General features: G+C 39.9%; 1 protein-coding gene across 2 annotated transcripts in view; it reads left to right on the top strand.

Moving 5' to 3' along the window:
- CELSR1 (cadherin EGF LAG seven-pass G-type receptor 1) overlaps positions 1–26145 on the top strand; it is a 175135-nt gene that overhangs the window by 85190 nt on the left and 63800 nt on the right. For both annotated transcript variants that reach the window (XM_083463187.1, XM_083463188.1), the window contains exons 3-5: positions 13029–13251; positions 14642–14757; positions 20534–20622. In XM_083463187.1, coding sequence (XP_083319313.1) covers positions 13029–13251; positions 14642–14757; positions 20534–20622 — 428 coding nt within the window. The remainder of the gene's footprint in view (positions 1–13028; positions 13252–14641; positions 14758–20533; positions 20623–26145) is intronic.

Below are 26145 nucleotides of genomic sequence, written 5' to 3'. Positions count from 1 at the left end.
CAAAGCATAAGGCCAAATTTGAACCTAACTATAAATAAACAGGAGCAGGGGAAGACCCAAAGCATGCTTTGCATGCACAAGGTCCAGTGTTCAGTCCCTCGCATCCCCAGTTAACTAAGATTCTTTAACTGGACTGTTGTCTAAGTAGAATCAGGGGTATAGGCTACGGAGGGCCAATGCAGTAAATAAAGGCAATATAAATCCCACCTCACAGTTGTTTCAATTGTTATCTTTCCTCTGAACAACTGAGATGGCTGTGGTGTGATAGAAGCTGGTGAATGGTGCAGACCAAAGAACTGTCATAAACTATGGACAGAAAAGATGGCAAAATGCACAGAGATCAAGGCCGAGGTTATCAGGGTTAATTCTCACACACCCTACACATGTGGAATGTTTCTGTATCTGGACAACAGGGCTTCTGGCACTTCCCAACAGAACCTGCTATAGAGCACCAGCTCAACTCTGAAGAGTTGAGGAAATGCTTGCATACAATCTGGATTTGCTAGAACAGTTCAGTTATATTGAAGCATGCAGTTTTGGGGTCAGTTGTGAAGATGTATATACACAGAGAAGAAACAAACAGTGGAACACAATGTTGTTCCTCCTTTATACACCTTCCCCTCCTATTGGGAACAATAGGAGGGAAGGGAAAGACAGCTATAGATGCACTCAGACGCATGTCTAAATTGATTCTTTCTTGGCACCAGGAAGGCTTAGGATCCTTTGAATCCTATCCCTTCCACTGTTATAACACTACTTGGCTTTTCCAGTGCAGAAGCTGCAATGTTGGTTGGGCCAGGGCTTTAGAGAAGTTGGTGGTATCAAAGAGGTGAGCTCTAACATCAGGTCTGTCTCTGACAATGTGGGGGGGGGGTAGATCTAGTCTACTCCATGCCCCCTGCAGTGCCCTCTCAGTGGCCATTGGATTGTACATTTATATGCACTGATGAACCCAAGTGGCCATGGTTTCTGGGTGTGTGCTCACTATATGTTTTAGTTGGAGTGAGTTCACTGTGTGAGTTCACATGCATCTTCACTTTTGCATCTTCATGTCACTATGCACTAGCATAAACACTGCAAATGCTCCATGTAAGTCATGAGTGTTCCCTCAGATGCAGATAATAGAAGATAAATGGATTTACCGTGAAGCATATTCACATTTCCCCTGAGAATGGTTGTTGCGTATAAAATAGGAATGAGGAACCTGTTCCCATCCAGACATCATTGAACTCTCATAGCTCCAGCCAGCATAGTAAATGGTTAGGAATTATGGAATTGGAGACCAACAACAGTTAAGAGTGCCGTGGGTTCTTCTACTATGCTCTAAAAAAGATGGTTGATATTCCTTTCCTTAACTACAATGTATCTCTCACTTCCTAAATTCTTTATCTACCTTGACAAGACACTCTGGATCATAGTTCTCAAACTTGTTTGGAGCTATAGCTGCACGTGAGGCCACAGAATCTGCATATTTGCCAGAGGAATGGCCACAGCACAGCTATTGACCATGTAAATTGATAAAAAGGAATCAACTGTGCTTTTTACGGCTGGAACAAAAATCATCCCCAATGGTGGCTGCCCTGGTGCATACAGGCAAAAATGTGGTGTGGGTATTCACTTTTGCTTGACTGAAAGTTGAGGAATGTAGGGAATTTGTAGTGCCAGTACACACTGGAACCTTCTGATGCTGGCTTTTTGAAAATCTTATCCTAGACTTAAAAGGCTGGACTACCCTTGTTGGAGTGATAATCCTCAAGGAAATGCAGTGTACTTTGGAAGCTCTCAAAATCCATTTAACCCTATGCTTGGAAAAATAATTACAAGAAAATAGCACAAAATCTTTCATCTGTTTGCTTAGATTATATTACAGATATACCCCAAACACCTTGATTTCCTCCAAAAGGCAATTACGTCCCAATGAAGAGGCTTCTTTTCCCCTCCCATTCTCATTTCTCCCACAATACTTTGAAGCTTTTCATTTGTTTAGATGTAATTTAAACATGATGAAAGTTTCTCTGTCTTCAGGAGTCTTCTGTTTCAAATAGTCAGCTACACAGAGCTTTTATGAGCTATTTTTGAAATGGAAATACCCACCAATTATAATTACCTGGGACAGACTGTACTTCCTGTGATGCAGGGAGGTGAGTGATAAGGAGACATAATATTTGTGGGTTTAAATCAGATCTGGAGCAACTTAATTTCATTTGGCCAAAAACGTACATCCACTTGCTTGAATACCTGCCTACAACAATCTCATACTATGAAGATGCTTGTGGTAAGGAAGAAACACAACATGTCATAGACTAGAGAATATAAAGTAGATTCCCAAGTGTCCTGTTCCCCCCATCTTGTATGTAGGAAGCATATGTCTTGGACATAAAGCAGCAAGAGAACAGATTTTATGTTCACATTTTGTAAAATCACTTATCTAGTACTAAAATCATCATGTCAGTCCAAGAGTTAGGGTTTCCAGCAGTAATGTGGGTAGAAAATTTCCCAGCTTCCAATTTTCCCATTGATTTCCCCCCTTTTCTTAACATTCATTTGTAACGATGGATGTCAGTCGCAAATACCATATTAGGCAAGCATGACAGTTCAAACTTTTTTTTTACTTTGTTTACTAAATGTAAGTAAAAGAAGCATGCCAAATTAGTCACTGCCCAGGGAATCAAAAAAGTTTCTGTTGCAGTATGGAGCCTCTGTATCTGTTTTTCCATGTTCCTTAGCTGTTCCGCCTCCTTTTGTGAGAAAAAATTAAATCCCTACTTACTACAGCAGGGGGGCAGGGGTTAGATGGGTTCTGTGCACTGGAGCTGTTTGTTAGTCACAAAAATTGCTATTTTGCATGCTGCTCTTGCAAGCCTTTCCAAAGTGGATCAAACAGTGGAGTGGAAATTGTGGCTTGTGCTCAAAGAAAAGAAAGAAAACCCAACCGGCATCCTGTACAGTGGTCATGTGAACTTGCTTGTGCCTGTGTGGCAGTGTTCTTTTATTCAAGCACTGGAGTCATTAGAAGGCTTTCCTCTGTCTCTTTCTATAATCGTGAGAAGTAATGCTCTGGAGTCTTCAAGGCGGAGAGATTAATTTTGCCAGTTGCACAATGTACTACATTCAGGAGAATTGCAAAACACAATAATGCAAAAATTAATCATTCTTGTGCAGTGTATGATTAAGTTATATTTCAGTTACTGAGCTGGTCAGTAGCAAACTTTCACCCATTTCTGCAAGTTAAAACACTTCTTTTCTTTACAGTTTCTATGTGTTTGATTAGTAGGTCAGGCAGAGCATTTGTTCATTGTGTCTGGGAATCTGGACTATGTTCTTCCTCACTGTCAAAGGCACCATGCCTCTGAATACCAGTTGTGGGGACTTTGAGTGGGCAGAATGCTGTTGCTCCCAGGTCCAACTTGCAGGCTTTCCACAGGCCATTGTGAGAACAAGATGCTTGTCTATAGGGGCCATTGACTTGATCCAGCAGACTCATATGTTCTTAAGCATTCCCTTCTTTTCTGAAGATTGTTTTATGCTACACAACAGTAAAGTAAGACTAAAGCGTACTTATTTATATTTGTTTTTAACACACTCTTATTCCAAGGGCTTGAGAGGGCAACACTATTTTAAAATACAACCTATAATTTTAAAAAATATATATCTATAGATAACAGTGGATTTACTATTGGGCATATCACCCAATATGTGCAGGCGGTAAAGATTAACCAAATAGCACCCACAGTCTGCACACCTGATATTTTAAGGAGAAGGCAGGTTCCTTCCTGTGCAGATGAACCATCCAAAAACAGCACCTGTTTTGTCAGGATTAATTTTAAATTTATTAACCCTCATCCAATCCATTGTTTTTCGCAAGCACTGGATCAGCACTTCTGCTTCACCTGAGATAGCTGGGAAATATAGGTAGAGCTGAGTGTCCTTGGCATATTGATGCCATCCAATTACATATCCTCTTATAATATCCTTCATTAACTTTATGTAAATGTTGAACATAAGAAACAAAATTGATCCGTGTGGGACCCCATAAAATAGATGCTACTGGGCTGAAATACAGTAGCACAGTACCTCCTCTGGAACTGGCCCTCTAGGTAGGAGCAGAGCCACTGAAAAACGATGCCCTTGATCCCTCAACTCAGAGACCCTATGTGGGAGAATACCATGGTTAGTTGGTATTAAATCCTCCAGAGATATCCAACAAAATAAGCAGGGTTATATACCTCCATCTACGTCTCAATATAGGCCATCCATCAGAGCCACCAAGCAATTCCAAATCTAGGTCAGAATCCAGATTGAAATGGATCCAGATAATCTGTTTCATCCAGTAGTGCAGATTAGCCCTTTTTGTGTTTAAACCATCAATTTGTGTACGCACAGTTGGTTAATTTAACAGTTTGATGAGAGACAGTTTCTTGTTAGCAGGAGAGAAAGCTGTTAAATTAACTGTAGTATTGAGTACTTGGCTCATTTCTTGGTTTTGACATTACTGATTTACTGTTGACTGTTTTACCCAAGTCAAAGTGCCATAAATCACCTCTGGGGTTAACTTCATTCTGCCATGAGGTTTCAATTCCGACTTTCCAGCACTGTCAACGGAGCACTGACCATTAGATTTGCAGATCTTCCATTCTGTCTCGGTTACTGATTACTGAGATGTCTCTGTTGGTGTTCATCTACAGAATTCAGCACTATTCAGTTGACCTGTTCAACCAGCCCCGGGTGCAATGCACACTCATCACTGAAAACCTTGAGTATTCCCCCTCCCCTCTTGGCATCTGTTGCTTTTTGCCTGTGGAAATGTTTCAACAGATCAAAGTCCTGGTCTGTCTTCTTTTGAAACCCCTTCTGGAGATTCAACATTCTTGTTTGTTCTTTTTAATTAGGCTTTAAAATGGTCTGACAGGATTTCTGATGTTACAAAAGCATTTTAAAGTGCTGGCATTAAGGAAGCTTTGCAATTGAAAGTGATATGCCTAACATCAGTGTAATCACTAAATCCTCCTTTCCCCACCCACCCATGAACCCAGAAGTTCACCGTGTCACCTTCATCATAAAGGTGATTCCATCACGGACTGGAGAAATAACTCCTGTTGAGGGTATGTCCGTGGTTTTGCCCTTTGCTGAATAGTTTTGGGTGGTATTTTGAGAGTATGAAAATTTTTAGCCCTGAGGTCATAAGATCATAAGGTCATTTTTTCACCTGATGAAAAAAGCAGCACTATTACAATAATACTGATAAAAACACCTAGACGTAGAGGGCCAGTTCCAATATTCATGCTCATCAGCATCAAACTGGGGATACTAGTCAATTGCATAAATGCCAGTCTTCATACATTGTTTTGTTTGTTTCCAGTGGATATGGAATACCTTTCCATTGCTTTGCAAAAGCAAATAGTCACCCACACTTTAAAGAAGAAGAAAATAGATTAACTCTCCCTATTGTTGATAGGAGATAATAAATTAACAATTGAAGAAACTTCCCAAAAATGAAGGGATTGGTAAAAAGGAAATTGAATGGCAAAGTCAAGAGGGTTAAATCACCCCAGATGCTTGGGAGCTGTATAGAGACACAACATTAGACGTTTCTTCTGTATTTCCTCATTGATTCTTGACCATTGCGCTAATAGTCACTTATTAAAAGTTGAAGTAAGCTTAGAACAACTTGCAATGTAATAGAAAACTTAAAACCAGTGCAAAACAAAATAAAAATGGCAAACTTTCATTTACATAAAAGGTGGTCTAATGGATCATGGAGTCCACAGTATCTAAATCCCTCCAAGTTAATTCCAAAAGCCTGGCTGAAAAGCACCGACTTTGCCTGGCTCCTAAAAGTAGTCAGTGACGGTGCCATGCACACCTCCCTGGGGAGAATATTTCACAACAGGGGGCTACCTCTGAAAAGGGCTGTTCTCATGTTGCCACCCTCCGTGCCTCCCTTGGAGAGGGCACACACAGAAGGACGATCATTGCTCCTTGTCTTGGCAGGTGTGGATATGTGCTTCCCTTTTTCCTGACCTCTAGGCATCTTTATTAGCAATATTGCTATATTTCCATTACTGGCTCTCCGGAAACCTGTTATATCATGAAAGTGGCAGAGTATTACACAGAATGCCCTCTGGCTTACTGAAATTTCAGCTAAGGAGAAGTGCCCGGAGGTACAATACTAAGCTAGATGAACCAATGGCCTAACTCAGTATAAGGCAACTTCCTTTGTTCCTGTTTTCCAAGGTATGCAAAACCTGTGCCTTTGCCTTCCCAGGGGGAGTTTATTTGAGTTGCACAAGCCTCTGAGTATTTTTTCCTCCCTTTAAGGCTGTGCATAAACTCTTCCCCTCCGAGTATATCTTTCTATCGTTAATCATAATGGGACTTCAGGGCTGTGTGTGCAAAATGAAGAAATATTAAAGGAAGGTATTGTGCAGGTCTTTTCTGATTTGAATTTGGTATAACTGCTTGTGATTAATTGCTCACAAATACAAGTATTATGAATTCTTGCCTTTAGGATGCCTGATCAGCATGATGTTGAATCCCAACTGACAGCCTAGTCACGCACTTCCCTTTGCAATAAGGCTTCTCATTAGCGCTGAACTAGCATGATAACAAGATGCTAAATAATTAATCAAATTGCTACCATGCCAAAGAATCAGTTCTTCTGGGTCTGAGTCCCCCCCCACTTTTTGACTAAGAATGTTATTTTCATTTTAAAATTTAAAATTTTATTTATTTATCATAAATTACATATACATATGTAACTGGACATTCTAACATGATTGGATTTATAATATAAATTTATAATATAAATTTAAGGATTAAAACAAAATATTAGATTTATTGCACCACCAGAGCTATTCTCCCATTCAAAAGCAAATAATTCAACACCAGATACTCAGAATGTTATTAGCAAAAAATAAGAAAATAAAAAGCATGTTAGCAAAAGGTATAAAGCAGATTTAATTGTACTAAAAGTAGATATGTTTTTGTACGTGAAATTTTGGGCTTTAATTTCTCTGTTATGTATTATTGAATACAAAATTACAAGGACACAGAGCACCGACATGGAGATGCCCTCCCAGGTGATATAAAATCTCTATATGTGAATTTCTTGAATCACTTTGGGGGGGTTTTTAATTGACAGAAAACATTTGGCTCTCCCAACTGTTCTTGCCAGTTGCCTACCTACTTACTCTAGAGAGTGAAGGTAACTGAATGCATCTGCTGCTCAGAGTGGGCAGTGAGCAACTGGCAAGAGCAGCTAAGACCACCACAAGCAGATGCATATATTCACTCTCCTGGCTGCTCCTGGCTGCCAATTCCCTTTTTCTGGCAGACGGATTGAATGCTTGCCCCTGCTGCTCTCAGCTGGCATTTTTGATAGGCTGATAAATTATAATAGCTGCAACTATTGCCAGTTCCTCCTGATACTAAAAGCTCACACTGTTGCTATCCTCAGCATAGTTAAGTCTCTGGTTGATATCATAGGAAACTGCCCTGTTATCTAATTATTATCATTTATAACTTTATATCATGCATTTCTTCCAGCATGAGCTCAAGATGGCTAATACAAGGTAACCTGGCAGTCTCCGCCAACCAGACCCTTGGTCCATTTAGCCCAGTAGTGTTTACATTGACCAGAAGCAGGTCTCCAAGGTTTCAGACAGAAGTCTGTATCTGTCTTACCTGGAGATGCTAGGGATTGAAATTGGGACCTTCTACATTCAAAGCAGATGCTCTGCCAATGAGCTATGTTCTTTCCCCAGTATCAGTCATACTCAAAGTAGACCCACTGATATCACCAGCATTGGGTATCATCCATGGTGCTGGAAATAACTAATATTTATGTGTGTATCTTAAACATGACTAAACCATTTCTCACCTCCTCACCCCTTGCCTTCTTCTGTAAGACCTATTACAGTCGTTAAGAGTCGTCAACAGGCCCTCCCAGCTATCTGCCTATCTCCCATTCCCACCACCCTTCTGAGTAACACCCCTCCCCACCTTCTCACTATATAGAAGGATCTGGCAACTTCTGTTTCAGTGTATCTGAAGAAGTGTGCATGCACACGAAAGCTCATACCAAGAACTAACTTAGTTGGTCTTTAAGGTGCTACTGGAAGGAATTTTTATGTTTATCCTGTGTTAAACCCTGAGAGTTAGCTGGATATTGCTTCAAAGTAACTGACTTACTGATTGCTGCTTATATCTCAATACTGTGTAGTGCAAACTGGTGATTTGCTAACATTCAGAGTTATTGACCATAGCTCAAATCTGCATGTTACTGTTTGCAGATCTGAATTCAACTAACTACGGTCTGCTTTATTATTATTGTTTATGTCATGAAGTGGTGTTTTGTTTTGTTTTGTGCACTCTTATGCAGTTCTGGACACACTACACACACTGGTAGGAGGTCACATTGAATTCAGTGCTCCTTTTTTTTTGAGTAGGCAAGTGTAGGATGGCACCTTTAACTGAGTATCTGGAAGAGATAGCCCTCAGTTAGAACATTGCATGGCAAGGCCCCGAGCCCCACCCCATCAGCACAGCACAGCCAGAGGCTAAATTAACAAAGGGTATCATCATACTGAATTCCTGGCTTGAGGCAAACTAATTTTGTAGTTGTCAGGTGTATGGAGGTGTGTCTGCAAATAACTGAAACCTGGATTACAGTATATTCAACAAGGCTTAAATGGGTAAATTTAAGCTTCTGGGCAAACTGTTATTCCCCTCTTCCTTTCTATTCAGATCCCCTACTTGTTTTTTAACTATTCATACTTTGCATTTTTATTTATCCAGGCTTGGTTGTAAGAACATTTAACGACCAATTAGATAAAAATGATGTACTTATTTCCATGAATAGTGCAAGAACCTATAAGTAAGTTTGTAAATAAATAAAGCCATCTCTTAGGCTTGCGGTACAGCTTCTGTTGACATCATGGATTAAGGACACTGGACAGCCTTTTGTAAACAATGGAAATTAAGTATATAATCTTGAGAATGTGTTTGCATTTTCTGCTGATGGGGGAATTGCTTTTGTTGCTGTTAGCAGATGTGCCCTAAATAATTTGTAATCCCAAATACATTGTTTCTTTCCTCTTTAAATTATTTTTTAAAATCCAAATTAAAAAGAAAAGAGGGATCCCAAATTGTCTGCCCGTGTGTGTGTGTGTGTGTGTGTGTGAGAGAGAGAGAGAGAGAGAGAGAAAGACAGACAGACAGACAGACTGTAGGGGAGGAGGAGGAGGAGGAGAAAACAGATATTCCATCTCTGTCTATAGTTTTAAAACCCTGGTTGTATTAAAAAGGGAAAACTATGCTCACTTTATTAGCATTATAATAAATCAGGGAAGCTGTTTTGGTCCATAAGCAGAAAAACAGTTGGGTAATGACTTTATTAGGACCAACCAAAAGGCACAAAAGTTTTTGAGTTCTCTTGAACTGTTCAACAGGCACAATGTTGCTAGTCACTCCAGTAGCTTCTAGAAGTGAAATGCCTCAGTCTAGCATGGCTCCTCTGTGAAATGTGAGGGAGTAGTGAGAGCTCTCTTTCTGCTGGAACAATATGCATGGAATGCCACATTTATATCTTCCTGGCCTGTCTACCCAATTGCTACTGTCACTCTTGTATTACCCCATTTTTGTTGTCTTACCCCAAAATTAGTTTATATTTATTGTGAGAAATGCTTCCAATTCTGACAAGTGTCCTCCTTGATGAGACAAAGTGACATGAAGCCTCATACCACACTTTCTCCAGTTCACACATTTAAATATTTGCACAGCGTAAGCATTAGCATCCCAATCCTAAGCATTTTCACTGGCTTATCTGTGTATAGCACAAGAATAGCACATCTGCGGCAGTGGCTTACCATCAAAGTGACACATAACCTTCAAAACTTTTATTTGCAAGCCTTACAATCTGATGTCAGTAGATTTTATTGTTTATAGCCAATGACCATCACAATACAGTATGAGCACAAATCACACAAGACAACCTGAGATTAACATGCTTACATAGAAACAATTCCTTTCGAATTTTTGAATCAATGCAGCCTTTTTATTAATTTAAGTTAATTTATTGTTACATTTATATCCAACCTTTCTTCCAAAGAGTTCACGGTAGCGTATGTGTTTCTCCTCCTCTCTGTTCTGACAACAACCTTGTTTGGTAGGTTAGACTGAGAGATAGCCCAAAGAATTCTAACTCTGGTCTCCCAAATACTAACCCAACATTCTAAAATAAGCACTACAACTGCACTAGCTTTTAGGCTTAATTGCTGTCACATTTTTCTTGACTTTGTCAAAATATTGGTGTGCAGAAAGCAAACACTATATTAATATGTGTGAGGCAGAGCTGATTCACACATGGGCTCAACAGACGATGGATGTGTAGCTCAGAAGCTCAGAACCTTATGCGTACCAGATCATGTGTATGCAGATTCATATATGAATAGATCCTGCTTGAACATTCAAGGAATTAAAAGGTCCCATGAGAGGCATAGCCATGTGGACCTCAGTTCAGTTCATGCTAAAGGTTCTGTGTGTTTTGGGGGAAGAGAAGAAGACTATGTCTTGCAACTGTGTTCCACTTACATGCCAGGTACACATGTAAACCAACACAGAGATCAAAGATGATTTTATTTCTTACTATTCATATGGAGATAACAAGTATGAAAAGAGGTGTTTTTACAGGAGTGTGAATTCACAGTTTCTGTCTGGGTTGTTAATCTGAGTCAATAGTCCTGTCCTATACAATGTAAGAAACCCATTACTCTGTGGGCCTTTCACAGTTCACTCTACATCTGTAGCAAACTCAGTACTCTTCCACCCCCTCCATCCCATTCATAGGATTGTTTACAAGATCACTTGGCTTTTTTATGAAGAAGAGAAGGGTCAAGAGCCCTCAAGATAACTAGGCATTGTTCAGCCACACAGATTTCTTCAGAATCACATTCACATTTTGAAGGTGTAAACAAATTAGAAGTTCAGTCAAGTCCAGGAGTTGGTGTCCCAGGATAAATGATTGCATAAACAGACCTTGAGCAAATAAGGTCTGGCACTCTATTGTTATTTCTTAGTATTTCATTATAGCCCCTTTATGCTGTACATCCCTTTACTGAAGACAAATATCACTCCAACCCACCATGAATTCCTATGCTTTGCCTCCTGTGTTGCTAACATCTTAAATTTGCAGTCTTGATTTCAGATGTGAGTGAAAGTGAAAGAGGGTCTTTTAAATATAAAGGCAACCACTGTTTCAAACAGGAACAGAGGACAAACAATAGAATGAGCAAACGGGTCTGTTGACTTGCCAGGAGACATTCTTGACCTTGGTGAAATGTTCAGGGATCACCCAAGTAGTTATTAAAAATTTACATTCAAGAATGTGCTATTATTTAATAACTCCAGGGCCATTTTTTTCTACCCATAAGAATGGCAGTGATTTAAAGATTACAGACCATACAGACAGCTGCCTGTTCTCTTGTTTACTTGATTCTGTAGTGTTTCTGCAAGTACATATGTGCATGTCAATGCCCTGTTTGTTTGTTGTCAATTGCCCTTTCATCGGCCCTGTAAGATGTCACTCCAGATAGAAGTCAGGGCTTTATTGGTAGATACTCTCTTTCGGTTTCAATAGGGATAAGACCATACTTAGCCATTTATTTAGGTTTGTGCTGTTCTCAACAGTTCAAACATGCAAAAGCACTGTAGCCTGAGAGACTTCATTGTGATTACTAGGTAACAGAAGGATTGGCTCTGATCAGACAGCAAGATATGGTGCTATCCTTGTAGTGTGGGTGGAAATGCTTTTTTGATGTTAGTGTATTTTTAATGATATTTTAATAGTCCTTTTGACTGTTTAATTCCACCACCACAATCATGCAATACAGTGGTACCCCGCAAGACGAACGCCTCGCGAGACGAAAAACTCGCAAAACGAAAGGTTTTTTCGTTTTCGAGTTGCCTCGCAAGACGAATTTCCCTATGGGCTTGCTTCGCAAAATGAAGCTTGCCCCGGGGACAGCGGGTCTTCTCTTTTGAAGCAAGGGGCTGCGGGGAGATCGCTTCTCCCCACCGCCCCTTGCTTCAAAAGAGGTCGGGGACAGCGGGAAGCGAAGCGCTTCTTCCCCGCTGCCCCCGGACGTCTTTTGCAGCAAGGGGCTGCGGGAGATCGCTTCTCCCGGTGCTCCGAAGCCGGGCGGGGGGCAGGGGACACCTCCCGCCGCCGCGGGGACACCTTTTGAAGGCAGGCGGGGGGGAGCAAAGACTTTCGCCCCCCGCTCGCCTTCAGAAGAGGTCCAGGACCTCTTCTGAAGGCGGGCGGGGGGCAAAAGTCTTTGTCCCCCCTGCCTGCCTTCCCAGGGGCTTTTAAATCACCCCGGACAGCGGAGAAGTCCTCCGCTGTCCGGGGCGATTTTAAAATGCCGCCCGCCAGCATTTTAAGATCGCCCGGACAGCGGAGAAGTCCTCCGCTGTCCCGGGGTTTTTTAAAATGCTGGGAGTGGGAAGAAAAGCCCTTGTCCCCCCCCCCCAGCCTTCAGAAGAGGTCTGGGGACAGACTGTCCCCGGACCTGGTCTGAAGGCGGTTTCCCTAGGAACGCATTAATTGATTTTCAATGCATTCCTATGGGAAACCGTGCATCGCAAGACGAAAAAAACGCAAGACGAAGAGACTTGCGGAACGAATTAATTTCGTCTTGCGAGGCACCACTGTAGAGGCTCTTTCCTCTGCAACAGTGTCAATTACTTTCATAAGAATGAAACAACTGGCCTGGTGTAATGGGAGAGCATGGAGGGGTCTTCTGTCAGAGGTGTAAGAGCAGACTATGGCACTTAACAGCTAACTCACGAGGCTAGGGTTTATGGAATTAGACATAAATACACAGCCTATTTCAGATGATAGTTTATTCTGCTGAAGTTCATCAATCACTATTTGAAATGCTTTTGATCTACTAAAGGTTTTGGAGGCATATTATTATTTCCTCACACTGGATGTGGATGGATTTTTTATTGTGGTTGTGTTTTTTTAGGAGAGTACTGCGAAGTGAATGCTCGCTCTGGGCGCTGCGCTCCGGGAGTGTGCAAGAATGGTGGGAGGTGCGTCGATCTGCTCATAGGAGGCTTCAAATGCGAATGCCCTGCTGGCGAATATGAGAGACCTTACTGCGAGATGACCACAAGGAGCTTTCCCCCAGAGTCATTTGTCACTTTCAAAGGATTAAGGCAACGCTTCCATTTCACTGTTTCTCTCATGTAAGTTTGCTTCCTTTCTAGTGAAAATTTCCAGTCACTGACCTGGTTCACACACGAAGCCAAACCATGGCAAAGAGCTGAAGACATATCTAATGAAGTTCACCACTTGATTTCAATTTGTGTTTTTAAAATAACCCTCATGCCCACAAACTGTGTTGCAAGTTAACTACTTCCAAAATTGCATGAAGGCTGTAGGTTATGTATGCCATATACCACAGCTGAAAAAGCAGATGTAATTAAAATAGCTAAATAAAAAGTAGAGGCAGCTTAAAATCATCTACTTCTTCATCACAAGCTGTTTCTTTTCTCTTAAGCATCTTGTCACACTTTCTGCAATAATTGTCAGCTGTGTGCCACCTACTATAAGGCTGAGGAGCTTCTCTTTCTCTCTCCTTTCCTTCCTTCCACCAACCAGTCACTGTTTTAAAGAAATAGTTTCTTGGACACATCCCAGTAATATGTCCTTGATGAGGGTGGGTGGTTGCATGACAAATAGGGCAGAACAGCTAGGCAGGTCTTCGATGCAGGCTGCAGTCCTAAGATCAGATTCTTAGAAGTTCCACCCCAACAATGGGGCTTCCTTCTGAGTAGACATTTAGGATTGGGCTTCCAATAAGCATGAAAGTGATAGTGGCCTGGTACGACCCACCATTTTTTGTAACCTCGCACATCTGCTCCAAGCACTATAAGAATAAGTCAGCAGTGTCCTAATTTGGCCTGCTAAGCCATTTTTCCCAAACCACAGTTACCTTCTCCGTACCTGATGCCATAATGGGACATTGGATGCGATGCAGATAAAGACATAACTGCAGAAGAAATAATATGGAGCCTTAAAGTGCACTCCTGTTCATTCATTGACAAGCAAGGCTGGCTGTAACTGCTGATCGGTTGATTGGCACTTATAGCAGGCCCCACAATAATTGACTGGGTCATCGATGGAGAAAAATATAATGCAGCAGGAAAGGGTGGGAACAAAAACATCATGGAAGAAGGGTGGGGATTCAACTTTTAAATGTGTATTGGATTTGATGTTAATTTGTTAAAAATTGGTGAAACTCAATAAAAAATTAATTGGCAAAGTAAATCTAAATTAGTCATGTCCATTAACTTCAATGAGTCTACTCTGATTAGGACTAGCACTAAATGCCACCTGATGTATTTTATTTAGGAAACTGTTGTGGTGATGTCATAGGTTCTCTTCGTAGATACAGTTTCAGACATTTTGCTAGTATATGGTACATTACAAAGGAAATAGGTTCCATTTTACAGCTAGGAATATACTAAGTGTCCATTCTTTGTTAACACAGTGGCTGGAAATTCTTAAGAGGTTTGTTTACGGAGCAACTTTGCTGTAGATAATTCTTCCTGTGTGCTTCCTGACCTGTTTTAGGTTTGCAACCAGGGAAAGGAATGCTCTGCTTCTCTACAATGGGCGTTTTAATGAAAAACATGATTTTATTGCACTTGAAATAATTGAAGAACAGATCCAGCTGACGTTTTCTGCAGGTAAGACATTTCTGTCTTTTTCGCTTGCTGAAGCCAGCAGTAGCTCCTTATTGAATGTGTGCATGTGTCAGTGAAACTGAAGGGTAACTCAGTAGCGTGAGAGAGTCACCCAGTTGCATCCAGATTTTTTAAAAAAGCATGTAACAGCAATTCTACGTGGCTATGCTTGGTGATAGACTAAAGCAGGGGTTCCTAAGCTGTGGTCTGTGGGTCCACAAGCTCCATTTAGGGGGTTCACGCCATGTCTTTCTTTGAAGATGGAAGTGGTAAATATTAAATATTCACATTGTTTTTAACTGTATTTTGAGTGCTTCATTTATTACTAACACTGTATTTCGTTGCATTACAGTTTGGATTCTATGCAATTCAAATCGCAATACTATAAGATGCAATACATAATAAATGAAAGAAGCAGTAAAAATACATTTTAACTTTTTACAGCATCTAGCACAGCACATTACAGGTGGAAAATCATTAAGTAGTCCACCAAGACACACACACACACCCCTAGTCCATGAGTGTGGAGGAGTTGGAGATACTGTGTTAGAGTGTGAAGTATGATTTTGATCCGATGAACCATTAAGAAGAAACGCAGTAGATGTAGAAGTTGAGAGAGAGAGAGAGAGAGAGAGAGAGAGAGAGAGAGAGAGAGAGAGAAATATATAGATATAGATACAGATATAGATATAAACAAGAGGTCAAAACCTGTGGTTTTCAAACAAATTAGTGCATGGGTATTTCTAAAATGTCTGCAGTTGTTCACTGGAACAAATACTGGATTTACAGTCACAAAGCAAATGGATTTTAGATTATTAGGAGATCTGCTCAAAAGGGAAATAAATAAGATTATAAGCCTATGCATGCTTACTCAGAAATTCCAATGATTTTGTACAACGTAATGCTCTTTAAAGTGTGTATCACACTATACAATTGCATAGAGTACATGATGGGTTTTATAAAATAGAATGAGAAGTTTTCATTGTCAACTATACGCTACATTGAAGGATTCATTGCTACAATAGTGAGCTGTGACTGCCTAATTTTATAAGGTACTGAGTGTTCCCAATTTGCTTTAGGAGTCAATGGGACCATTCATGTACTTAAACTGAAGCACATGCCCCCAATATTTTGTACCAGACCATTCACACAGTGGCTGAAAATAGAAAGTGCAGCAAAAAGTAGGCCTATTTTCGACTTAAGTGAATTAAAACGCATAGTAGGGCAACACTATTCATGTGTAGCAGAAGCAAGTTCCATTGTGCTCTGTGCCTCAGGCTGCAATCCTATTCACACTTTTTTGTGAGTACGCCCCATGGAACACAATGGGACTTGCTCCCAAACTAACAGGCATCAGACACTGTAACTAAGTGAACTAAAGAAGGGAATTAAAACTGCCAGAAATACTGAAAACTGCTGGATTGGTTCTTGATGTGCATAAGACAAAGATGTAGTCTTTTGGAACTCTGATTCTGATATGATTGAAGAAGCTATTTTTTGTGTTTAAACATTTTGAGATGGTTGACATACGGCTTAAAAGTACTCCAGAGGAAACTTAACATGCCAGGTGAGAGCGACAAAGGGCAAATGCAATCCATATTCCTTTTATAACGTATGGCAAATTTTTATCAAATACGTAAATTGTTCAGACTGTGGCAGGAATCAAACCAGCATTCACAGGAAAATGTGGCATGATCTTTTAGAGTAATCAAATGAAACTTTTAACACAATGACATGGTAAAAGTCTGTAATTTCATCAGGACAAGTTTTTGGCATTTACTGTTGTAATAATTCTTTCCTCAGAATTTATCTTCTGTACCATTGAAATAAATGAATTTTTTAAAATAAAAAAATACTCCAGAGGGTTGGCAAATCCTCCAGAGGCTGCAGTGGGAAACAAGAACCTCCAAAATTGCCTCCCTTTCCATTCTACCCATGGTTCAGAGCAGCTTCCTTCCCAAGCTGATATACCTAGCATATTTTTTGAATATATGACTTTTGACACCCCAAGCCTTCCAGGACAGTAATTTTGTTTTTAAAAGATAATGCTCCTGCTAGTTTTCTGAGCATTAAGACCTCCTCTAACAATAGTGACACACAAGAGGAAAAACACCAAGGCACCTTTGCAAGGTGAGGAAGAACGCTCAGGTGGTCTTTCTCTCCATTGCAGCTGTAGGCTGGGAGAAAGAAGTGTGGTGCTGTTAATTCGGAGGAAAGTCACTATCTTTGCTTTTCGGAGTTTGCTTTCTGAAGAGCAGAAAGTGTACTTTATCTTCCCATCTCAGCAGGGCAGTTCTAAGAGGAGAGGTTATTTTCCCAGCTCAGCACTGCAGGTAGAAAAAAAAATCTGTGTTTGGTCTTCAGAGCACTTTATCTCTTCCTCACAGCTCAGCTTCCCCTGTGTGTGTGAGTTTGCTGGGTGTCTGCATCTCTCTCTCTCTCTCTCTCTCTCTCTCTCTCTCTCTCTCTCACACACACACACACACACACACCATGTGTAGTGAGTGTGTGGACTGAAGTACAGTCTGTGTGGATGTGTGTGCATGCACAAAACTGAATGCACAATTGCTTGCCAAAATGACTTAGGCCATCATCACAGCTGGCCTTCAGAGGAGGCTAGGGTTGAGAAAGGGTAAGCGTTCCTGGTATAAAGTAACCCATGATTCTTACCAATTTAAATTCAGTTAGTTTTCCTGTTCATGGGTGCAAAGTATTAACAAGGAACTGAGATTTTAAAAAGCATAAATTTGGGGTGTTTTTGCATTTGAATGTCTCCGTTTACAATAGGAATATTATAGTTGCACTTAAGATGGTCTTAGGTTCATGGAAGCAGATTATGTTAACTGTCGAAAGGTATGTGGTCTCTACCACTTCTTTTATGCGTGTCTGATGAAAGCTTAGTTGATTGAAACTTACATGTATTTTCTTTATACTCATTAAGCAGCAACATACCTTTTCTTTAAGATGAGTTGGATCTGTTAGCGAGGGCACAGTTTTAAAAATTGAAGACAATAGTTTTTGCGTTGTCAGGTAGAGGGATGGGCTTCATAGAAATGGAGGAGGAAGCATAAAAATACACATTTTAAGGAAGTTGCTGGATGCTGGTGGCTGTTGAGTTCAGTAAAACTAAACAGGCTGAAACCCACATACGTTGGCTTAAGTAAGCTGTGCATCAATTCTGTGAGTCATAGGAGCTTTAGTGTGTGAGTATTCTGGACCTTAAATGCACTCTCCTACACTTTCACGCAAGAGATATAATTAGATGTAAAGCATTTTGCCCAAAGCAATACTTTCTGTATCTGCTAAGTCTAATTGGAAATCAACCTATGGTATATATAGTAACCAGAGAAGATTTCTGTCTAGATGGTATCAATTATTTGTTGGTGTCTGCACCCTCAAGCACTTTTTTATTAAGAAAGAGCAATAGTGATGCAAGAGGAAGGCTGCTTGTCCTGTTTTGTGTCTGTATAAGCCAGACGTTATTTGCGAAAAAATTGTGCTAAAATACTATAGAGAAGAAATAGAGAAAAAGAGGACTGCCATACTTGTGTATACATTCTTATATACTACATAAGATCTTTGAGATATTAAATTTTATCAGCATGGCTGCATGCCTTTATCATAAGTCTGCTTCATGAAAAATCATATCCATGAAAACATTTCCTTTTTAAAATGGAAAATTCGTAAGTCAGAGAAGAGTCAATTGCTCTGATCCAGCAAGAAAAACCAATGTATAAAGCAATATTTCAGTGCCTGCAGTCAGCATGGGTGCAAGTGATACCAGTATTCTGAGCCCCATTGAACTGGTTGAATTTTATTTTTAAAGCTATTATGCATTCCCATCTGGTCACAATTTGCCACGTGCAACTATTTTGGGGTGACTTGACACAAGAGCTATTGGGTTGTATGCAATTAAGTGGTCCTCTTAGCGCAAGGATTTCCATCTATGCAACAGGACTCCCTCTCCCCGTGCCCCCCAGTCCCCTCCCCGAATCTGTTTCAGAGCAGGTTGGGAAGGCTGGAGAGGGAGAAGAAGTCCTGTCGCTCAGGCATAAATCCTTACGCTAATAGATACAGCACATCATTTTTAAACTATCCTTTAATAAAATAAGTGACACATAGCCTTACATCTGATTCACGTTGCATTCTGTAATATGAGCAAATATAGGTCACAAAGCATCTCAGCAACCATGACCTACATGTACAAACTCTTGAGTATAGAAGCCTCTGAGGGACAACATGGGGCAAAATCACAACATATAATTCAGTGGTGTGGAAAGGGCTTACTCTTATTCAAGGCAGGGGCGGGGCATTCAGTTTTCACCAGTCAGGTATGAATTCTAATCCATATACCAAACTGTTCCCAAGGGTTGCCCAACTCCCAGGAGCACATTTTGTAGGAGGTGTAGAGGGCTGCAGTGAATAACAGAGTGGGTGGGGGCTGCCCAAAATCAGATGCTCTACCTTGGGCAAACAGAAATGCTTTCAGTTTCCACTTTGTTTGAATAACCGATGTTGTAAAATAAACAGAAGTTGGGAAGTTGTCACAGATTTAAAGACAAGCACATATATTTTACGACTGTTATGAAATGAAACTTTAATGCTTCCTACTATGGAAGTAGCTTTTCTTCTTGTGGGGGACTGAGATAAGGGGAGCCTTACTTCTGCATTGTTTGTTTTTGTCAGTGTTGCAGAAATTAGGAAATGCCTAACCTCTAAAAAGAGGCTGTATTTGTGTTCCTCTTTCAGTTTAACGCCTGTCTGTATAAACTGAGCAGGTGTGTATGTTAAACTGAAGGAAACGTTTGCATGAATACAGCTAGAAATATGGTGGTTTATCGTATGCATCGGGGGGGGGGGTTAATGTATTTTTTTTCCTTTTCTTATTCTCTAATGGAAACTTTTGTCTAAGTAGTCATTCATAACAAACCCTGCCTGACCAATTTGACAGGACCTTGTGTACTTTTGCTGTAGATGTTTGTTCTTACCTCAGAACAGCAGTGAATAGTCACCAGGCTGGTTGTACTGGTATGCACAATTAATCTGACATTCTCTGCTTTATCGGATCCAATCTTTAAAAGACATTTTAACGGAAAAGAAAGGAAGCAATGCCATTAATTGCAAGGTTAGAACTCCTGGAGCTTTCTAGGGCAAAAAATGTTTTCTTTGTTCCCTCACACCTTATCTGACAGTCCTGTAAGACCCCAGCCTGGAAAAACAAGAAAGCCACAAAAATGCACATTCTTTCTGTGGGTAACAACTGTTTGCACAATCTGTATTTGCCCTAAATATTTACCTTTTGTCAGGAAAAGTGTTTTCACTCTTTAGTTAAAATTTGAGGCCTGCCACCTTCTTAAGCACCAGAACACTAGATATAGGGGGTGTAATCCTCTATATTTGTAGGAGCGTAATTAACAAATTTGAATATTGTTTGCATTAACATAATTTATAGCAAGCCAAAGTTTATAGTAAACACAGTTTATACTCTGCAGCTAGTGGTTTTGTTGTCATTTATTTGTGAAGGAATTTAAGTGTCAGAACCTTCTTGGCGTTTGTTTTCTAGATGTGAGAATGATGCCAATGATGAATGAATGAATGCATTACTTGGAGAAAGGCAACCCTCTCTCCAGCCCTGCCCTCAATGCAGTCAAGTGCAGGAAGATGAATGAAAAGTTTTCCCTCAACTGCTATTCAACATTTTTGTTAATTACAAAGATGAGAGTGTAGTGGAACTTTTTAAGGTGACCTGTTTTTCTTTCTCTTTCATGCAACCTTTCAGGGGAAACCACTACGACAGTTGCCCCCTTTGTTCCAGGAGGAGTTAGTGATGGGCAGTGGCACTCTGTCCAGGTGCAGTACTATAACAAGGTAAGGCAACATGTTTGGGATATATTTTTGTGAACTGAATTCTTCTTCATTCAAATTGGCCAGCTTATTTGCTCAAGAGAACCAGAGCCAGTCTTTAGACTTTTACAGTGGACCTACATTTAGCCAAAGCATGTTGCTGGAATGGAAGTATTTATTTGAGACATAATACTCCCTGCTTTAAAAGAGCAATAGAGTGGCTGGCTCTAACCCTTAGCACTGTTGGTGTAAGATTATGTATCTCTGCCAGTGAGGCTGCCATGGCTGCTGTCCACTAGGCAGTGGTGCATTAAAGTCTATGTAAAGCCTTAGAAAATCAAGTCCAGTAGGTTGCATACAGATCAGCATCCTCCTTTAAATGAACAATATGGGTTTCAACTTGTGAGAGTAAGAGCTCTGTTTTGTGCACTGAACTCCTCCTGTCATAAGAAACTGCTGATTCAGGGGAAGCCTTTCTTTATTTTTAAACGTAAAGAGAGCAATTATTCAGATTCTTTTTGTTGTTGTTGCTGCTGTATTTGTAGCATAATTAAGTCAGAAGCTCTTGGTAAATATCCAGAGAGACAGAAAACAACATAAACAAAGAAATAGCTCTGAATTCATTGGCTGAATGCCATTTTCAATTTAACAATTTAGACTGAAGATACAGTAATAGCAAATAATTGCCACTTCTAAAGCATCTGGCTCTACCATGTTATCTCTGAGGTTTTAAGAAATATATAATCTTGAGCCTGCATTTCAAGTAAAAATGTTACCTGTTGCACATTCTGAAGAGTTTAATTGGTGGATAAGGTTTGGTGTTTCTCTTACATTGTTCAATTTTGTATCTTGCTATAATGGCACTGAATCCCTGATGCCATCCCATCATACTTTCGTTGGCCTTTTCAACGATTAGAATTCTTTGTCTTAGTTAAGTACATCCTCTGTAGAGTTTACAGTAAAGATTTGGCACACTTAAAATCCAGTCAAACTTAAGCACATTTTAGTCTCATTAATTTCAATTAGAAATATTTAAGCACATACTAAATGGGGCTTCAAGATGCTGGTTTGATTGGATCGTGCCTTGATTATCAGCTGATAAAATTCCAAGAACCCTGGCTGACTTGACTTAATTATTTCATCATTAGCATGATCAATAATTTCTGCTTGGGAACTTTATGAGGAATATAGTTGCTTCTTGATGAGACGGAGGATATATTCATACAATTGTTGATTGATTGATTGATTGATTGATTAATTAGCACTTTAATGGTACACAATACATTGTCTTCCTAAGCTTAGGAAGCAAAATGATGAGAGTAGGATTTTTTTCATCACATGATAAGCTTGTAATTGTATTGCAGGTCTGTGGGTTTTCAAATGTTTCAAGTATTATAATGTTCAGGGGTGTCTCATGGTTTGGTTGGCACTTTAGGCAGGATGGGGTAGGGCGGGGCAGAGTGACAACTCCAGTGACAAGACACTCTGATACAAACTAAAAGTGGACCTCAGGATTTCCCTAGTTGTCCGAGAGAATTCTGAAACACAGCAGAGTCTCATTACACATGGAGAGCTAACTGTACCAAAGCCAAGGAGAATTAGACATGCATTTCCCATTGAATTGTGCTGCTCCAAATGGTTACCTGGTCTGCTTCTATAGCCAAAGCAATTTGGATTATATGTAGAGGGTTCTCATGTTTAAACCACATAGCAGGAGTCAGTAGCTGAAAACTTACCCCAGACAAATTCAGTTCCCTTATAGACTTTTTCTTACTCTCGCCAGTTGCCAAACCATGAAGAAAAGAGGTGGGTCAGTTGAGTAGCATATGTAGCATCCTGATTTGTTAGTAGTCATGAGGACATAGGAGTCTTGGCCTTCTGACCCTGCGTCCATTCTCAAAGCAGGCTTCTGGGTAAACTAGTTGCTGTTTAGTGGTATACAGGATGATGAAAAGAAGATAAAAGAATTATATCAATAAGGATGCTGTGTCATTTAAAATCCTATTATAGCTTGAATATGGAGATTCAGGATTTTCATGAAGTCTCCGCATATTGGCTCCAAATGGCTGGCTGGACCGCTTCTGTGACTGAAGCAATCTTAACTATGGTTTGTTGGAACCACCCACCTTCATACCCCATGGTTTGAAGTTGGCTTGCTTCAACAAACCATGTGAACTATGGTTTGTCTGGCTTTGGACATCACAACAAGCTGTGGTTAAGCAAAAATGGAAGCAAAGGCTTCCAAACTGGTCCTTGCAGCTGCACATAAAGCCTAGGGCTCACTGCTGCTCATTCTGGTAACCCTCAGCCATGGTTTAGCGTGTGAACAAAATGAGCAATTCCACTGTTTCAGCCAGCTTTGAGTTCTTTTATGAAGGAAACTTACCCATTCCTGCATGTACTTTTATTTTCAGTCTTATTTTGCTTATTTTGCTTCCCTGCCATACAATTACAAATATTTGTAGCTTGTTTCATCTGTGTGCTTGGACCCTGTGATAAATTTCCTTACAATCTGAAGAAACACTCTGCGTTTGGGTGTTATTTCAGAAAGTAGCTTTAATAGAAAGCTGATAAAATGACAGATGATAGAGTAATCCATAGTTCTTTTGCTGGAGCAATTCCTTCCCATTGGCCAAGAAGCCTGGGAAAAGGAGTATATATCAGCTGAAGTCTGGATTTCTTAGCGTGGTTGTTGGTTTAGAATTCTAAGCAGCTGCCAAGAAGATAAGGACTTGAGACAGCTCCAGGGTATTCTTTAAAAAGGAAAATGATCCCACACACTGGTTAAAAATAAACCTTTGTCTCATTTTCATGTTTCTTTTGCTCTCCCCACCCCCCAAGTGATAGATGTCTTCTAGTATAATTATTCATGTTTGAAAATAGGTGGGAAAATGCTTTGCAAATTTTGTGTACAAGCTAATTTTGCACCTATTCTAAAAACCAGATTCTCCCTCTCTGAGCTCAAGTAAATTAATATGCTGCTTTGGGAACAAAATTGGTGCAAGCAGTCTCAGGATCAGATCACAGTCACATGCCAAGCGGATGTCTAGTTTTTATTTACTTAATTCCTCACCCTGCAACAGCTTATGTACATGAAGTTAAAATTGCAACAAAACAGATTAAACCATAAGCATTAGAACACCACTATATGAGAGTAATCTGCAAAATGAAAACAAACAAACAAAGGCAATTTACAGAGGATGAAAAAATCTGGGAAAATAAAATAAAAAGTCAATTTCCTGGCACTGAAGTAACATCAAGGTTGGTCCCTAGTAAACTCATCTGGGGAAGACATTCCACAGGTGGTGGTCCCACCAGCAAATAGTCATCCTCCATACCTCAAATGGTGGCATCTGAAGAAAGCTTGTTTCTGGTGGATTTTCCTGAAAGCTTGTTAGGATGATGGCTACGGAATTATTGCATTGAAGCAACTGCCTATTGAATCTTACTAGAAACAATAGAGGAAACTTCTGGTCCTCTCTGAGGCTACAGAAGCTCTAGTGGCCTTTTGGTGTATTGTTGGCACACATGCAGTGCGCACTAGCGTCTGCTGGGTGGGTGATTTAAGCAAGGCTAAGCCACAGCCCTGCCTTCTGCTCCCCTTTTCTCATAAGGATTCCTTCCCTTGTGTGACTGAGGCAGAAAACAGCACTTTTGCCTCCAGTGGTATGTGTTTAGAGGCAATTCATTGGCAGACTCTTGTTTTAAGGAGGACTAAGATTTTAAAAAGCACTATGAGGGGTTTGCTAAGACATAGATAATTTAGGGATTATGGGCTGTGCCAAGATAAATGGATGTTATGTCTAAACTTGATACAACTCAGACACGTCATAATAACTTCAGTGTATTGCTCTACTTAAACTGCATAAATAGAGCAGGTTTGGAAGTAAGGCAGCTTTTCTATTAATTTCATATCTGCATTATTTCTAGGTCTCCCAGCAAATCTATTACCTTACCATTCTAGATTTCTGTTTAAATGTTGTTCTTCCTGTATATTTCATCTCTGTTCTACTAAAATGGTTCAATACTATGTTGTTTAGCCAGTGTTAGCAACCAAGGCAAGACAAAGTTCTCTTGCTCCCTAAACATATTTGCATTTATCTATATGCTGATCTCTTTACATGGCCCTCTCTCTGAGACACTTGTAATAACTAACATCTCTTCAAGTTCTGCATACTGTATATATGTGTGTGTGTATCACACACACACACAAATGTATACATAACGAGAGAGATTTTCAAAATAACTTTATTCTTAGATCAGTCAAATAGACAGGTGACCACCAGGAAACCTCCAGTATCAATTTCATTTTTTACTATACTATTTTAAAAAAATGATAGATATAATTCATGGTGATAGAAATAGGCAAATATAACATTTTGTTGTTTTCTTAACATTTGAGGCAAATGAGACAGAATTGCTACAAAGATCCCTTAATCACAAATGCACCTCCTTAAAACTTGGAAGAATTTCATTCCCTTACTAAGTGCATCTAAATTCCAGTGTTTCCACTTTGGATGAATTATGTTGTAAAGTTTCAAGGCTTCACAGGTATCTTTAACTTATTACACCACCTGCAATGAGTCTTGAAAGGAAAACAGGACTTTGACTGATTTTGTGGAGCAGGAGTTTTTAAAATTAAAATCTTTGATGTGCTTCCAAATCCCCTTGCTGTGAATCATGTTATCTTTAATCTACCAACTAAATTATCTTTTCTTTAATACAAAGTGAAGCTTTATCCAAAATTAAATTGAGCATGTCTTTTTCATGGGAATGCCAAAACAAATTACACAATTTGAACAAATACTAACAATTGCATACACTTAATGAAAATTAGAGAGTAGCCTCTTAAATCCTAACATGCTATGTAAGAGTCAACAGAATTCTGCAGCTTGTTTTTCCATTGGTAGGTATGTAAAGCAGCCTTGACAGGCTGATTGGGCAATTTGTTTTGAGCAAAGCATATATATAAAAATACACCTCTGCAATCTCCAGTCAACAAATGCAAGATCCATTTGTGGTAGCATAACATATCCTGCAGCCCTGGCTGCCTCTGCAACTGGAAGATAGATTATCTCACTTCCTTCTGGAAAACAGGTTTTGCATGATGATAGCAGTCACCTGTTATGTGACCACAGTCATACTGTACCTCTGAGATTATCATTTGCTCCACTGTATACCAGTCCCTAGTTATCTCACTGTTATCTTCTGGAAAAAAATGCTATCTAACGTCATAGGTAAATACCAGGGTAATTGTTTAGATTGCAATCTGAGAATGTGCCAGTTATAATTGATTTCTGAGTTATTAATAGTAATGATATTTGTGTTTAGGAATTAATATACCTTTAATTTGTTGAAAAGTCATCAACCAACCTAGAACCTAAACACCTTTTACTCCAGATAGTTTAGACTAGCAGTTTGCCTAATGGATGAAAAATAATAATAATCACAATCTAATAGGATTCATATGGAAATGTATAGTTGAAGAGAGATCTGTGGCCAGCCACACCTTCACTACACAATGTGTAGTAATGTGCCCAGCTTACA

This window comes from Podarcis liolepis, assembly GCF_965112155.1.
Source record: "Podarcis liolepis genome assembly, chromosome: 10".
Taxonomy (NCBI): domain Eukaryota; kingdom Metazoa; phylum Chordata; class Lepidosauria; order Squamata; family Lacertidae; genus Podarcis; species Podarcis liolepis.
The sequence above is the reverse complement of the archived record's forward strand: the minus strand, read 5'-3'. Positions and strand labels throughout refer to the sequence as shown.